Here is a 16,442-nt window from a genome sequence, read left to right as displayed (position 1 = left end):
TTCTAAGCAAAAATGAGAAGCCCCTGAGTTCCCATCTTGGTCTGGAGACGTACCAGGATGCAAACTTTAATGACATTTATGCAGAGGAAAGGAAAATAGTGAGGCAGAGTACTGAAACAAATGGAGGCAGGATATCAAGAAATGCAAGCTTTGATGCCATTTAGAAAGGATCTGGATCCCATGATTTATCTAAAAATGACAAGATGCCCCTCTAAAAATGCAAATATCTGCACTGGATCTTGTAGCTATAATGAATGAGTCTTTCACACAATGGAAACATTCAACTTGTTTAGGGCACTTACTGTGGCTCCATATGCTGAGCTGCATGCTCCTGGCCTTTAATCACTCTGCCTTTGTTTTTTTCAAAACTTGAATTAGAAGCACATTAGTGTTTATATGGCGTTTACTTGGGTTTTGGGTTTTTTTGTGTATTTGTTTGCAGAGACTTGCTTTTGCTTTTTGACTTTAAATAAGCCAGATGAATGCCATCCTCTTGAATGCACGGGATGTAGCAAATCATAGGAAACTTAAGCTGGCAACAGCAAAAGGATATAAATTCCGAGCTGCTAATGGCAAGTAGGACTCCAGCTTTGGGGCTAGGGGAAAGCCCATGTTACACAGCGGGGAGCCATTTAAACTCTCCTCTGACCTGCCAAGAGGATGCCTGTATACTTTCTGGTTTATTCGAAGTGGGATCAAGCCAAAGTTTTCCTTTGTTGTAAATTTAGGTTTAAAAGAGGCATTTCATAGATGTGCAGACTGAGCTGTAGGCTTGCAACTACAGAGCTGATCCAGAGCACAATGCAGCCCATCCAAAGGCTGTCATTAACTGGGGGCTTAGTGCGGGTTGCATCTTTCTATTTGCAGTTTACTACGCAGTTTTTCTTGGGATTAAGGGAAAGAAAGAGATCCAGCCATCAAATAAAACAGGAAACCAACCACTCTTTTCTTGAAGATTTTTTGGCAGGGGATTGTCTTACATACATATAATATTTAATTTTCTGGATACGTATGTGCAAGTGGGCACACGTATAACTGTGTTGCAAGTTTTAAAAGCTCTGTTTCTGACAGAAAAGCGGGCTAATTAATAGGAGTAGGAGACAAAATGCCAGCTTGTAGATTTGTTTCCCCTGCAGAAATCTACCCCCGCCCCGTTAGACGGCTCTTTCTTGATCTGATGTAACAAGAAGAGAGAGTCAGCTGTGAATCAAGCGCCTTGTTCTCATTTCCTTGATCATTGACATGGTTTGGGAGAGAGAAAGGAGGAGGGATTATTTGTGAGGTTATTAAAAAAAAAAAAAACCCCACCCTAGCTCCCCCTCCTCGCCTCGTTCAAGATGCACGGGCACTTCCAGAATGTTCCATAATATGAATCTGACTTTTCTCATTTAATATCAGTCCTCTTCCCCCCCTACTCCTTGTTAGTTAAAAAGTGCTGTTTACAAGTCACTAAGCAGATAATTCTGAGCTTTGACAAGCGGATTGCCAGTTAGCAATACAGTTGAAAATGCGTCTTTTTTTTTTTTTTTTCCAGTCAGCAAGCTGTTTAATGGTTTCAGAAATTAAAGGCTAATTGCACTTGAGTGAATATGTGCTTTTCTAAGCCCACTGTTACCATTATTAGGGTATTTACCAGCTCGGAAAATTCTCTCTTTACATAAATCTGCTAATTCTTCCTTGCTGCCCTGTCCTGGAAAGCAGCCACGCTGACAGTTTTCACTGCAACAGACTCACAAGCTGGTGCGGGGGGTTTTTGGTGCAACTTTAATCGTTGCCTGTTGTCTCATTTCTGTGTGATGGTTTCGCTTGCAGGATTGTTCAAGTTTCTTCACGTAACCTTCACGTTGTAAATGATCCCTTGTGAAAGAAAACCGCATGTCGATATTCTCATTACAATATCAGGGAGATAAGGAACTTGATTGTCTTCAGAGAACGGGTGAGAAGTACAATGGTAGATTTGGTAGTGGAGAAAGTTTAGCTTTTCTGTGCTGCAGTATGCTTCTGCAATATATAAAATCAGTAATGTGCAGAAGAGCTTGGAAATGCTTCTAAACCAGATTTTTAATACCAGTAAGCCTTTCCTGGAGAACGTGGCTGGTCAGAAAACCCAGAGCCATTGCACCTTAATAGAATGACTGTTTCATTATTTCCTGGCATTTGCTTTCTTTCTAATTAATGTCATACACAGAAGGGGTAATCATTCAGCCATCTTTCTAGCTTAAAAAAGAGTCAAAGATTAAAAAACAAACAATTACCAAATGTAATTAATTTGAGAGGGGATTTCGAGGGGTATTTGGGGGAGGGGGGGCGGTTGTTCCCCTCTTCTGTTCCAGGCAGTGTTTGTCATTCTTTGGCAGGAATGGCTAATTTATTGTCTGACTCTCCAATCTGGATTCATACAGGGTGGCTTTCATTCCCTCCCCCGCCGCCAAAACTCCTCTGATGTGCTGTGTGTTTGTTTGGGAAGGGAAAGAGGAGAGGGGGGGAAGGGAGAAGGTTATATGTTTCTGACCTGCTTTACTGCTTTTCAACTGAAAGTAAATTAATGCACACGCTAGATTCCCCTCTGCTGTGCTGATTGGATCCTTGTGCCGATTAAATATTTCACACTGATAGAGGGATGCTGAAAGCACTCAGCTGGTAATGTGGTATGTACATCAGCGGTACAATAACTGACTTTCAGGTTAAAGTCAAACAAAACCCCCAGTTTGCTGCAGTTTTGATTAGAATGAGTTTCACTTTGAATTTAAATCCTTGAGCCTGCTGCAGCGATGGCTAATTAACTGAGATCTGATAGAGAGGAAGGAATACATTCATACTTCTAATGACAAGCAGGCAGGAAGTTGTCAAAAAAAAAAAAAGGCAAGAAAGAAAGAAAAAAGAGAAGAAACCAACAGACAAAAGAAGCCATAAAAAAAAAAAAAAAAGCAGCAAAGCTGAGATTGTACTTCAGCACACGTAAACCTCTCTGCCCGCATTTCACACTCAGCCTCCTTTGCCTGAAAGTCCGCCCCTTGGAAAGGCCGTCCTGATTGAGTCCTAGATTTTCATCATCTCTTTCTTTTTAATCCTCGTGACAAAAAGTAACACGCAGTTCCACCTCGTCAGGCACCCACATTCTCCTTGTTTATTAATTGCATTTTCGAGAGCTTTCTTTAAGAAAGAGTAGATGGGAGAGGATGGGACATGTGGAGTTTTGCTGCATGGAGCAGCTGAGGAGAAGGAGTCCCTGGGTACCTGGGGTCCCTGTCCCCAGGTACCGTACTTCATCCCACGCCACAGTGACTATTCCCTGGGGGTCATTAAAAATACTTCCGTCGAGCAATTTCTTCTCCTTCCCCTCCTTTCTCCTCATCCCTTCCCCCCCCTCCCCAGCTTGGATATGGAAAGGAGAGGGCTTGCATCAAACTGACAGGTCATTTACGGAGAGACTGGCAGGAGGAACTACCCCAGCCTTCCTTAAAAACGCTCCTCCCCCTTCTCCTCGGTTGCACGTCTTGAACACCATTAGGTAAAAGTACAGTGTTTCAGAACTGCGCATAAAACTTTCCTAGGTGAGGATCTTCGTCCTTGTTTGCCTGAAAACCTGTTTTAGCACCTTTCTCTCTGGGGACAGGCAACCTGACATCCAAGGGTTGTGTGCAAGGGGAAGCATTTTTAATGTGAGTCTGGGGATAAAATACAATCTATGGACCCTTTCACTTCCATAAACACTCACCAAACTGCTGTGGGTGCTCCTGTATGTGTATGTATGTACCCTCAGCCAAGGCACTTCTTGCATCTGTTTCACTGAGTAAAGTTGTGCAGGTGGTCGGTTTGTGACTTGAGGTGCACATCAGGCAGGATCAGCCATATATATGTGCAGCAACTCAGAAATACGTGAGAAATACCTGGAAATTCATAGTATTCTACTAAAATCCTAAGACACTATGCTAAAGTGCCATAGGAGGTGGCCTGTCCACAATGCATTTGTGTGTTGTCAGTCTTTGAATATTAAATATCCCGTAGTTCAAGATAATTTCGTTGTGACAATTGAGTAAATGAACAGAGGTCATGGCCCTCATTGCTGGAGAAGTCTGTTCAGCTGTTTTGCATGCAGAGCCTTAGATTAGTGCCGAATGTTAAATTATTAATTGACAAGCAATCATTTTGGTTGGAAAGTGGATTGCCAGTCTTCTGCAAGCTAAATAAACTCTCAGGGTTATGCCAAATGTTTTCTCTTAGCCATGGGGCTGCTCAGGAAAAGAACTGATATTGCTCTGAGAACAATTGCAGTTTTTCACAGCAAAACTGATTTGTCAGGCGAGCATCATTGTAGAAAGATTAATGGACTGAAATCTCTATCTACAGCGTGTAGGTGTTAAAACAGAAATGCAATGGATAGTGAATTTTAGGTCCTTTTTAAACAGGTCTCATATTTTACTAGGAAAACATTTGAAGGTTTGTTGAGAGGCGCACGTCTGTTTTAAAACCACCGCCATGGTGAAGAGCAGCCAGTAGCAGAGTATCCCCCCACTGCAGAATATGACCGTGTTCTTGTTTTGAGATCTGTGTGTGAAGTGAAATTGACATCCGATCAGTAAGGTTTTAAAGACCTGACCTAAGCTGCAGCAGAGTGAAAATGAAGGGACCAAACTCTGACGCTAAAAGTGACGCTGTTCGTACGCTGTTTGTGCTAAGTCTGGCTGGAGTAGGTGCACACACATACCGTATCGTTCAGTGCATGTACCACAGCAGCACAGTCACCTTTGAGTCTTTCTCTCTTTGCTCTTTCCATTTCTTTATTCACCAAATGGAATGATTCACGGTACATGATGGGAGATGTAGAGTTTGAGTAACTGCTAGTATGGAGGCTGAAACTGCTGCCCGGTTACCTTCTCACCTGCAAACCTTTACAGCACAGAGACGGACAGGAAGGAAGGGGTGGAGAGAGGACATACATGTACGAATAAACAAAAAGGCCAGTTATTTTGATAGATTTGGAAAAAAAATATTATCTCTGCTTTCAATAATTGAGACAGTGCCACGTACAAGATGGGAAATCATAAACAAGCGGCAGCTTTCCAGCACATTGTAGTGTGTTTGCATGTGACTGGCATACATATTTCAAACTCCGGTTTGCCTGTGGCATCCTGCAGTGAAAATGAAAGTTGTGTTGCTATTGAAAAGGCGCTGCTTCAAAATTGGTGTATTGTGAGGACTGTTATACAGTGGATGAGAAGCAGCGACCTGCTTTCCAGCATGCAAAGCCGGTATTTTTTTCTTCTTCTTCTTTTTTTTCTTTTTCTCTTTTGGCTCTTCCATTACATCAGCACATGCTTTCAGCTGCAGTGTCCAAAGCTTGCTAAGTTTCTTATTATTCATCATTCTAAAAGTGTCAGAGAATATGTTATGCTGACTGATTCTCAAAATGCGGTTTTTCTTTCTCTTTAAAAACCAAGACTATTCTTTTAATTAATCTGGCAGAAATAGAATACAGCCGATGTAGGTTTTCTTGAGGATTTTGTTTCAATCTCTGAAATCATAATCTTTGTTTCTGCCAACTCTTCTTTGTCGATGCCTTCATGGGGGTATAAAGTAAAAAGAGTTATTAGAAAGAAAAAATGCATAATATCTCATCTCCTAACTAATGTAATCTGATTAAGGTACATTTTCCAAAAATTAATACACCATGGCTAGTTTTCCTCAAACAGACAATTCTTCTGTAACTCTCGTCTGGAAGCTAATCTTGAGCACCTGACCCTTTGTATGTGCTTCCACATATAGTCTCTAAAATCTGCAGTTATTTAAATAAATTTAGTGTAGCATTGTTCCCTGGGGAGGTGACTAAAATTGGCCAATTGGTCCTTGCAAGCCTATTATAGGGACACAATTTTCCCCCTGTATTTACTTAGAAAAACCCCCCAAACCTATATTAAGATGAAAGTTTTCCATTAGGAGATGAATGTTCAGTTTTCTAAGAATTTAGTATTTATCTCAAGTTAGAACAAACAAGCAGTAGCCCTTATTTCCTGAGTTTTTTTTGGTCATGTACACATGAATAGACAGGTTTGTTTGTTTATTAGGAAAATATCAATGCATATCACACAAAGCTAACCCAAATCTAACTCACTGTTAATGCATATAGGGAGAGCAGTGGAAATTGTGCATGTGGTAGTTAGAGCAGGGAATTTTGTTTGCTTGTTTACAAAATATCTGCTTTTGAACTTCTCGGTACAATTTCCTCCTTTGGAACAAGACAAAAAGCAAATATTTGCTATTGAACTATTTTAGGAAAGCCATAATCCACTTCTACTTATTTACTTGCTTTTTCTGCTAATCAAGCAGGGACTGTGTATTATTTGGGATCATGGAGTTTTCTTTGCTTAGTTGTTTTCTGTTGCTGAACTGCCTGAGAGAAAAGTATGGCTGTACTACTACTGCTAGAATATTATATATTAGGAATTTTATTTCAAGTGACACACAAAATCAGTACAGGAACACTGAGTATTTATGTGAGAAGTTTCTCTTTCAGTAATCCAAATGTTCACATGTCCAAGGACAGACATTAGAAGACACTTCATCAATACAGTGACCTATAAGGACTAGGAATTGTTTTCAGTTTCACAAAAAAAAAACCCAAAACCAAAAACCCAACAAAAGAGGAACTCTGGCACTAGTGATATCAGTAGCAGACACTCTCTGGATGTTCACAGTAGAGCTAGGATTTCACTCCTGTTCAGGAATGGATTTGTAGCACTATAAGCAGGCATGGCATTTTTCAGACAGCCTGTGAGCTTTTAGTGTTTTTCACATGACATAAATGAAAAAAAAAAATTACAGCAACAGAGCTGAACTCTTAATCTGAAGGCTTGGTGTCACTGCACAGGTTGAGTCAAGTAGGAGAAGTGGTGTTCAGCTATCCTACATGCAGTTGTTTTGCATCTGTAGCACCAGAACACTGGGCCATTTGGTTAAGTACAAGGACCACCAGTGGAAAACTGTACTAGGAAGAAATTGTAGTTTGGTGAAATTTTGCCCTAAGCAATTTTTTCCACCTGTATAAAATGCACCTGATATTCTTTGCTTTCACTTGAGTACTTTAACAGAGAGGTGTATTTCTGTATGGGAAGAAAAGTTCTTTCCCCTTCAAAACATCTACAGCACGCAACATCATAATCTCAGGAAAAACATACTGCCTATGCTTCCTTGGGATGACCTGCTGAGGAGAATGAAAAGTAAAGGCAAAAATGAACAAAGCTTAAAACATTTTATATGGTCATGTTTATACTAGAGTAAAGCTGACATTAAAAAGTAATTTCTTTATATTTAAATATGAAGCAAGTATCTCTGACAAAGTGCATGCTTGCTATTTCATATAAACACAAAACCTACAGTTCCTGCAGCAAACATATTTGACAATTAAGGCTTTAATGCCTTAAAGTGTATAATGGGTTTAAAGGTAAGAAGGAAGACATTTTCTTAGAAGTCAGTTATTTTTGTACTACGAAGCTTCTACTTTATGCCTACAAATACAACTGTCAGCCTTGATTGTGAAGAGAAATAAACATGTCTGGAACTTTATATACACGTGGATATATAGACACATATACACACATAGACACAAACATGCTGTATTTTAAACAAGCAAGTTGGTGACAAAACTCCTAATTAAAGTCCAGCAGCAGACCTAGACAGGCGGTGGTCTCCTGCAAAGCTACACGTTAGATGTAATGGCATTGAATCCAATAGGACTGGTCAGCGAATAAAGTTAGAAGCCTTTCCAGGATTAAGTACCTTTGATGTCAACTCTTGTGAAAATTAGATATTTAATACTTCAAAGTCTCAAAAGAGGCTTGAACCAGCACATTTTTTTTTTGCACATACAGCTAACCTGCCTAAATGGCATAAATAAGAACAGCTTCTGAGATTATTTTAAGTGCAGTTAACTCTATAAAAAGGATCTTTTTTTTCCCCTTAAAAAGTGAGCATTTTCTGCAGCCACTGACATTTACCGTAGGGTGATTTGACAGTGCCTATAGAAATCTCAAATACAATTCATGTAAGAGACACTATAACAGGATCGCGATCCATGTCTTCCTATTACGGCTGACAAAATAGGCACTCGATAGAGCTTTAAAAGTACAACTGTTAAGAAAAATGGAGAACTGCGAGTTAAAGTGGGTGCTACGGAGAAAAGTTAGTTTGCAAAAAAAAACCCCAAAAACCAAAACAAGAAACAACACTGGAAACATAGTGGAAATCCATGAGAAAAAGAAAATTAAATAGAAAAAAATAAAATCCCAAACCAGCAAACGACTGTCAAGTCAGGGGAAAGACTAAGCTTAAGGGCTTTTAAGACTAACGGACAAGAAAGTTGAAAATAACATTCTATAAGCCTTTTATTGTTAATTAAAGCTGCGGTATTATCTACACCTACACTAGGATCGTTAGTTCCGCGCATAAAGAAAAAGCAAAAGAAAAAACAACAACAAAACAACTTTGTAAACTCCGGGTGAAACCACGAGCGGGTAGGGGAAGCGCAGCCTTTCCGTGCCCGCCCCTCTGTCCTTCCAAGAAGAAAAAGTAAAATAAAGTAAAAAAAAAACCCAAAAAAACAAGCAACCCAAACCAGTGCTGGCAGGGGCCGAGCCCGGCAGGGAGCTCCGCAGCGGAAGCTGGGCTGGGCCGGGCGGGGGACCGGGGTCCAACTGCAGCCAGGCGGGTGACGATGCCCCTTGTCTCTCCCCTTCTCTCCCCTGGCAGAAGCTGGCGGTGCGGAGCTGCCCCGCGACCGTGCTGGTGAGCAGCGGCGCCAGCGGCAGCGCCAAGCCCGGCAGCGTCCCAGCGCTCCTCAAGGCACCCGGCGGCGGGAGCGGCAGCGGCAGCCCCGGGCAGAGCCTGGCCATCTCCGTCCTGCCAGCCAAGGCTCCCATCGCGATGGTGACGGCGCACCTCAACGGCGGGCTGGGCTGCAGCGCGGCCAGCGTGGAGCCCCCGCAGACCGCCCCCATCAACCTGCAGACCACGGCCAAGCTGGTGGGCGCCCGCCGCCCGCCCGAGCTCGGCTCCAACGCCCAGGTAACGCCGGGCGGGCGCGGGGGGGCGGTGCGCTGCGGGCCCCGCCGCCGCGGGGGGCGGGAGGGCGGGCGGGCGGAGGCGGAGCGGGGAGGGGCGGCTACCGGCTGAGGGGGCTCGGGCCTCAAAGGGACGGGTCGGGGCGGGACGGGATGGAAGAACGTCTTCTCTCTCCAAGTGCCCTTAGGGCAGTAGACTATCGCCCCGCTGCCCTGAGCGGGGAGGGGGGAGTTGGTGTGTTTCTCCCTCTGATGCTGGGGGGAACCTCCGCCTCACAGCGAGGGCGGGTATGTGGCCCCGCGAGGCTACGGGGCGTCCCCAGCCCTGCCGGGGGCAGAGCGGAAGCAGAGTAGGCAGGGGAGCGGGGAGCCAGGCTGGAGCGCGGCGCTGCGGGTGACCGGAGGGTTGGCGGGACAGGCCGGGCCCTTCACTGGGGGCAGCATGGACGGGACGCGGGCCCTGGTCGAGGAGGGGAATTGGCTGCCTCTTGTTGCTTGCCCCCAGTTGCCCACCTTCTGTGGCTTTTTTTTTTTTTTCCCCCTGATTGAGAAGCAGTTCTTAAAAGCAACGAGATATACGTAAAGAAATGTCGTTTGCCACTTTGTGAACTTAAATGCTGCTTGCAGACATGGAGGGGTGTCCAGGCTGTGGCGTGTTGTGGTGCTGGTACCTTCCCACACTTGGGCAAAAGGAGCAAAAGCACAAATTGTATAGGAGCTGTCAGGCTGCTGTTTCCAGGTTCAGTTGTGTATCTCTGTATATGTTTAATGCTTTAAAGTTCACTGTAATCTAAATACGAAGTGAATGGATGGAATTAGCAAGAGGAGGACAAAAGAAAAGGGGATGCTGTTTCCTGGACACATTGTTTTGTGCAGTCCGTTATCAACTGCAAAAGAGAAAGTTTACTCCAGTCTTGGTGCATGTTAATAAGGGGAGATGATGCTAATGAAGTTAAAGTGTAAAGAAAGTGACAAAGCTTTCCTAAAACTTTGGAGAAGAGTAACGCTAATGTTGAAAATGTGGATATCTTTTCTACTTTCTGCACATAGAGGCTGCGGTAGTCTGCTTTTTTTGTTCTTTCTTTCACAAGCTCAGGATGTGGACCTCTAATAATCAGTGAAGAAGAACGTGATAAGGGTGAAAGCAACAGGCAAACTATACCTGGAGACATTGTAAATTGAGGTTACGTTGGAATGCATGAGGCTTTTTCATACCCAAGAATCCCCCTCCTAAAAACCAGGCAGGGAATGACCATCACGTACTGTATCTGCTAACAAATGAAAAGCACATCTAACCTCTTTGGGAACCAAGTTGTCCTGTCACTTTTTCTGAAGAAGTAGTGTTGTCTCTAGCTGTTAGACTAAAGTAGCAGCATGGGGAATTCAATTTTAAATTTATGCTCTGTATTTGTGCGGGATAATTTCCTTTATTGAAGGTGTTGTTTTTGCTTTATTGAAAAGGCGCTTGAAGCTATTTCAGTAGATATTTCTTAGAATCCTGGAAAATAACTGTATGAAGGATAATCATATCAAAGGTAAAAGTTTCAGTGTGTCAATGGTGTATCATTTTGTGAAAGACTATCTTTTACTGTCACTGTCAGGAGCCAAGGAAAGAAAAGAATCAAAGCAATGAAGGAAGAAGCTTGAAATAACATTTAAATATTTAGCCTGAATAGTGGAAATACAGTCGCAGGTGCTGGAGAACAGTGCCAGTTAGAACGTTTGACTGCAACACTCTGCAAGTGTTGTTAGAGGAAAAGAATTATCTCTGGTGCTTCCTGATTACCTTTTCCAAAGGGCAAACAGGTCCCACTTCTACCTTACATGTCCCCAGGTGTGCCATGATCAGCAGTGTATTGGAACTTGCTGGAGCAAAGCCCTGACACTTGTGTACATGCTTGTATTGTATGTCCTCTCAACCCTGAAACAGTATTTGCCCTGGCATCACAACTTCTGCAAAGACTAGCTTCATTTTAAGCAAACACCTGCTATTATTAGAATAGCATGGAGGTATTGTCCAGCACTTAGATTTGCCTTGGTTTTATTAGAGGAAGAGGTCCAGTGTTTTTCTTCACATTAAAAGTTTCCAACAACTGTTGTTTTGCATTTTAGTATCTCTGATTATGTTAGTAGTTTAGGGAAGAACAAGCTGAGCAATGGCAAGTTTCTGAAGAAAAGTGCTATAGTGGCTTCATCTTTTTAGAATAGTCAGCAGGCATTGATAAAAACAATTAGAAATATTGAATTGTAAATGTAAAAAAAATGCAAGCTGACCTTTGGTCCTAAACTGTCAGGAGGCTTAGAGCTGAACTGTATGTTAATTATCACTCTTCTACCCAAATTAAATTTGTTTTGCAAGGTTTCTTTTTTTGTTCTAATGAAAAAAAAATCTATTCCTGCTTCCTGCTCAGTATTCTTGATTATTCCTGGAATGGTGATTACAAATCAATAGCAGTAACACCTTAGCTACTAGCACTGTACTGTCAGAAGGAAATTTCACTGCTGACATTTATTAATAAGCATTTGATTTTTCTTCTTCTTTTTGTGACTTTGTTATGACTCAGAAAAGTTGGGTTTTTTCTGCTGAAAGGTATAAACTTTGTGAGATGGAGGATAATGACAGCCTTCTGCAAACTGCGTTAAGGTGGGAAGCTGATAGTAATAAATGAGATTACTAGTGCGGTATAGCCTATTCCTCTGCATCTGCAAAGTGAAGGAAAGGGCAAAGGCATGAAATGTAGTGTTATGAGTTTCTGAACGGTGGTTTCTGCTTGAAAGCATTTAAGGGGATCAGGATGTGTATATGGTCATCTCAAGTGGTATCTAGCAGGAAGAGTGAAATGCTAAATGAAACTCAGCAGGAAAAATAGGTCATCAAACACTCTAATCTAAATACAGAACTTTCAAATATAGATAGGATTAAATGTGAGTTTGTTACAGAATTTTCATTCGGGCAGCTGCATGTCAGCAGTTTCATTTTAGGCTGTTGTTTAACCAGCAGATTTTTAAAGTGACTTTGAAATGTTGTTGACTGTAATGGAAGACATATCTGCATGGAAAAAAGGTATCTAAATAAACACACACATAACAGATACTAGAAGATTGTTTATATCTTTCTCACATGTTTTATTAGAAGCAGGCAGCATTGCAGTGTTAACAAAGGTTAGAATCTGTAAGCACTGGAAATGGTGAGCACTAGGTCTACGCTACTCCTTGGCAGCCTTTCAGTGTCAATCCAATGTATAAAGACATGACTGATGGAGCTACGTTGATGAAAGTGTATGTGCAGGGATGTCATGAGTGTAGCTCTTTCTCCTGCTTAGAGAAATGAAGCTTAGAGCTTCATTTGGATCATCTGGAGCAAGTTATGTTGGCAAAAGCAGAATTTTGCTGGCATAAGCTGAATTTTGCTGGCATATGCTGTGTGGATGCTAGGAGTGCATCGCCTTCAGAGGATAGCTATTGCCATGCTGTATAGAGAATGCCCTAGAGCTACCGAATAGTTGTAGGATATCAGCATGCCTGTACATACAAAGTATTCAGAGATAAGATAGAAAGAGATTTTAATACAGACGTCTCAAATTATATTTTTATTGTCATTGTATTTGTGTGGTATTTGTTATTTCCTGTCCTATCTACCATTTCCTGACTGAAAGCAGGATCTGAGGTTGCTTTGCTGAAGGACAAAGTTCCATCTGCTGTGCTGGAACAATGTACTGGGTAAAGAAAATGCCCCTCTGCTACCTCCTCATTCTCTTCTAAATAGCAAATCTGCGGGCCAGCAGGCATCCCAGAACCTCGTTTCAGGAAAGCAGAAAGCCTTTTGGCTGTTTGAGAGACAATTGGATCAGCCAGCTACTGGGAGAACAAGCAAAGAGTGGGGGGTGGAAATACAGCTGTCAGACCACTCGTCTGCATTTCAGGAGCTGCAGTGAAAGGAAAAAAAGCACTGGAAGGGCATATCTGCACTGGGCCATGAAGCACCGTGATATGGACATGCAAAGTTGTTCCACAGAAATGTGGCACAGAGTGGCTCTGCAGAGATAGTCGATGTCCTAGAAGCAGTACACCACATACTGCTCAAGGTAACCTTTGCTTCTCAGACAGCTCCACTTCTCTAGTTCCAGAGAGACATTTGCAGCTAGCTTAGCTGTCCTCTGTGTTCAAAGCCTGGCATTTCTGGCTTTAAACTTACCCATGACCCTGGAGTGAGAGTGCTGCCAGAACTGGCTCTTGCTTTGTCAACATAAACAGTAGTCTCTGTATATACCTGTCATGTGCTGTATCTGTACTGGTCACCTGCCCTAAGTCCCAGAGGCTTCGAAAGTATGAAGTAGATATTAGGTGCAGGAATGTTTGGATACTGCTATAATAAAACAACTGTCTGGTCTGTGATCCCGTTGTGATGCTCTGTGCCCTATTACTCTATGTGGCTCTTAGCATCTTAGTAGGGCGCTGACTCCCTGTCCATCAGGATTCCACAAGCAACAGCATAATATCTGTCTCTTGCTCCTCTCTGTGCTTTCTTTCCCACACATATATTTCCTGGGTCAGCTAGAGAAAAGTTTGGCAAGGTTCCCCATGCACATGTGCTGTTGCATCTTGGGGTTTGTCTATACAGGGAGGTTATTTCAAAGTAAAATACTGTATGAGGATTTATAGTGCTATAAATTCTTGGCAAGACAGTAAACTGTTCTTCACAAATGCTTCATTAACTCCACAGCTCAAACAACTACCTTGCATCTGTGTTTAGATTGAGCAGCCTACCTGGGTATCCATTTTTTTTCCAGGAAAAAAGTGGCTTTTATACGTGTAGGAGGATGCTCATATATACTTCTTAGCTATCTGTGTATTCAATTTATTAGAAAAAATGCATTCCAAAAGTTTAAGAACATACCTCTCCCTGTGATGGTCATGTTTCAGAATAATTTATTTGTAGAATGATTTATTACCTTTCTCTTCACCATCCCACTTAATGTGCTCCACTCTGCTCTCTGTAAAAGTGCTTCCTCCATAATTGGAAATCCACCTGCATATATGACTAAGTCTTTTTGGCTTTTATTTTTTATTTGTATTGCAGTAGTACTTAGAGGTTTTCTTTATAGATATATTTATCTGTATTTGTTGCGTGTCCACATCTAGGTTTTTTTTAATGATCTATGTTATCACGTATCTAAGTACATGGCAATAATTAATTTATGCTCACAATATTAAGTTATTATGACTAAGGTGCTATTATTCCCCATTTTGTGGTTGGAAAATGAGAAATAATGGATCCATTTACGCTCCTTCACAGGATGCTCCCAAGGGTTGCCTTAGGCAGGATCCCTGTATGCCACCCATTCTACCTGGCCTTTTTGGTCTTTTTGAGAAGGCCTCAGAGATGTCCATGCTACACACAACATCCTTGGGAACAAAAACTATCCCGCAGGTCCTTGGAGCATACTACAGCATCTTTTAGCTCTTGTAATAGCACTTTACTACCTCATACTTACTTCTTGATTGCTGCTCGGTCTTTTGCGTCCACAATGCTCCAAGATGGAGGCAGGAATGACAACTAATAAGCACAGGAAATGACCCAAGAAAGATCCAGAAGCTCTGCATAGGTCTGGGAGAGGATGAAAATGAAGATACTGCATTATGGATTATGATTACCATGGTCATTTTGGCAATCCACAAGAGGACCATCAGTCAGTCTTATTGGCATCAGCAGTGTACCAAGCTGTATGTAATGTACCAAAGAAATCATTGCATTTCTGGAGTCCATGACTTCTGGTCTCACCATCACACTAGTTCTGTCTTTTTCCAGGTATGGGTTGATCAGCAATGTCTTAGGAGTTTCAAGATGTTGAAGAATTTTGTTGAGAGCTTACTTGATCTTCATTTTATGTGGCACTGAGCTGGTTTAGGATGTCGCTCCTGGAAGAACAGAGCAATGGCTCCTCTGTGCAGGTGACAGTTCATACCAGTTTTCTCCAAGTTGTGCTGATTTTTACTGTCTCCTCAAATATGAAATGGCTGGGTCTCTTGCCAGGGCCAAATTAGCACTCTGAGCTACCTCCTTCTGCCAGTTAAAGGCAGCTTGGTGTGGCAACAGTCTTCTATTAGAAATAACAGTACAGGAGACAGATAGACAGAAAGTCTGTGGCAGGAAGATTTTGAACAGGTGGGCCCAAGGATGAGATGGTTGTGGTACTGCACATACCACCATGACAATAGGTTTGTAAAACAGAGTTACTGTAGGCAGAGAAATTCCAAATGTTTTCCTACTAGGCACTAGAGGAACCTGAGGGGGACCAAAATCCTTCTCTGGGATCCCACTTGAGCTGCTGTGAAGAACAGAAGCATAGATGGGGAATTTTACATCAAGAGCTTTGCAGAGATGCAACAGACAGAGGTGGAGTCTGAGGCTGAAGTATTCTTTCTCCTAAATCCTGTTGGAAATTCTGCTTGTGGTACCTGGGTTCAAGTGTCTTGCCTGGCGACACACAGATGCCTTTATAGAGCAGACAGTTGAAAAGGAGTCTTATTAGCATATTAATCACTCAATTAGCCTTCCTGTTTGGTCTCCATGGCACACACTGAAGGCTTACCCATTGGAGAGAGCGTCTGCTAAAGAGCAACAAGACAAAATCTGTGGAGGAATCAGAGTGCAGAGATGAAGAAATTTCTAGGGTTAAACAGCAAGAGAGAGCCCAGATTAATGTATCACAGTCCAACATTTCATCCAGTGGACCACACCTCTCAGGCTTCAGAGGGATGTCAGCCACACTTACTGTGAGTTAAAGTAGGATAAAGATACTGGATTGTTTTAGTTTTGGACCTCAAAGTATTCAATACCCCACATTCCATCTCTGGGATCGTAGCTTTAGGCAAGTTACCTTGAGAAGATACTTGTAAATGTGGAAGAAGAGAAGTGTCTCGGTCAAGATACATTAAAAACAATAATAAAGGAAAGACAAGGGAAGGGGAAACGCCAAGGATTCACAGCTCCACACACCATCCAGCGATCCATTCTGTCACTGGGGCTCTACTAACTTTTAACTCTACAATTAGAATGTTGCAAAGAGCATGGTAATTTTAGGAAATGGATTATAGAGTATGTGAGACAGATTCTGCTTATATTTACACTGTCTTATTTTCAGGTTTATTAAGGGAGGAACATGAATTTACTCCATATTTAAATATGGGTAGCTAAGGGCAGGATTTGGCCTTACTACACTGTTCTACACTGCATAAAAGCACTTTAAAATTTGTATTTCTTGCTAAATAGCATAAAATTACATCCTTTCAGGTTAATTAAACCGTTTTGCAATGCTGGTTGCTGTTGATGGGATATTTAAATGTCAGATTCAGAATAAGCACTTATGCTTCCTGATTATAAAT

General features: G+C 42.1%; 1 protein-coding gene across 2 annotated transcripts in view; it reads left to right on the top strand.

Moving 5' to 3' along the window:
• Positions 1 to 16,442, top strand: part of PHF21B (PHD finger protein 21B) — a 163,672-nt gene that overhangs the window by 88,636 nt on the left and 58,594 nt on the right. Inside the window, exon 4 of one of the 2 annotated variants that reach the window (XM_061988787.1) lies at positions 8,746 to 9,060. The exons of the other annotated variant lie outside the window; for it this stretch is intronic. Coding sequence (XP_061844771.1) covers positions 8,746 to 9,060 — 315 coding nt within the window. The remainder of the gene's footprint in view (positions 1 to 8,745; positions 9,061 to 16,442) is intronic. 2 annotated transcript variants of the gene reach the window in all.

Source organism: Colius striatus, chromosome 1, assembly GCF_028858725.1.
Source record: "Colius striatus isolate bColStr4 chromosome 1, bColStr4.1.hap1, whole genome shotgun sequence".
NCBI classification, from domain to species: domain Eukaryota; kingdom Metazoa; phylum Chordata; class Aves; order Coliiformes; family Coliidae; genus Colius; species Colius striatus.
This window is presented reverse-complemented; position numbering and strand designations above follow the sequence as displayed.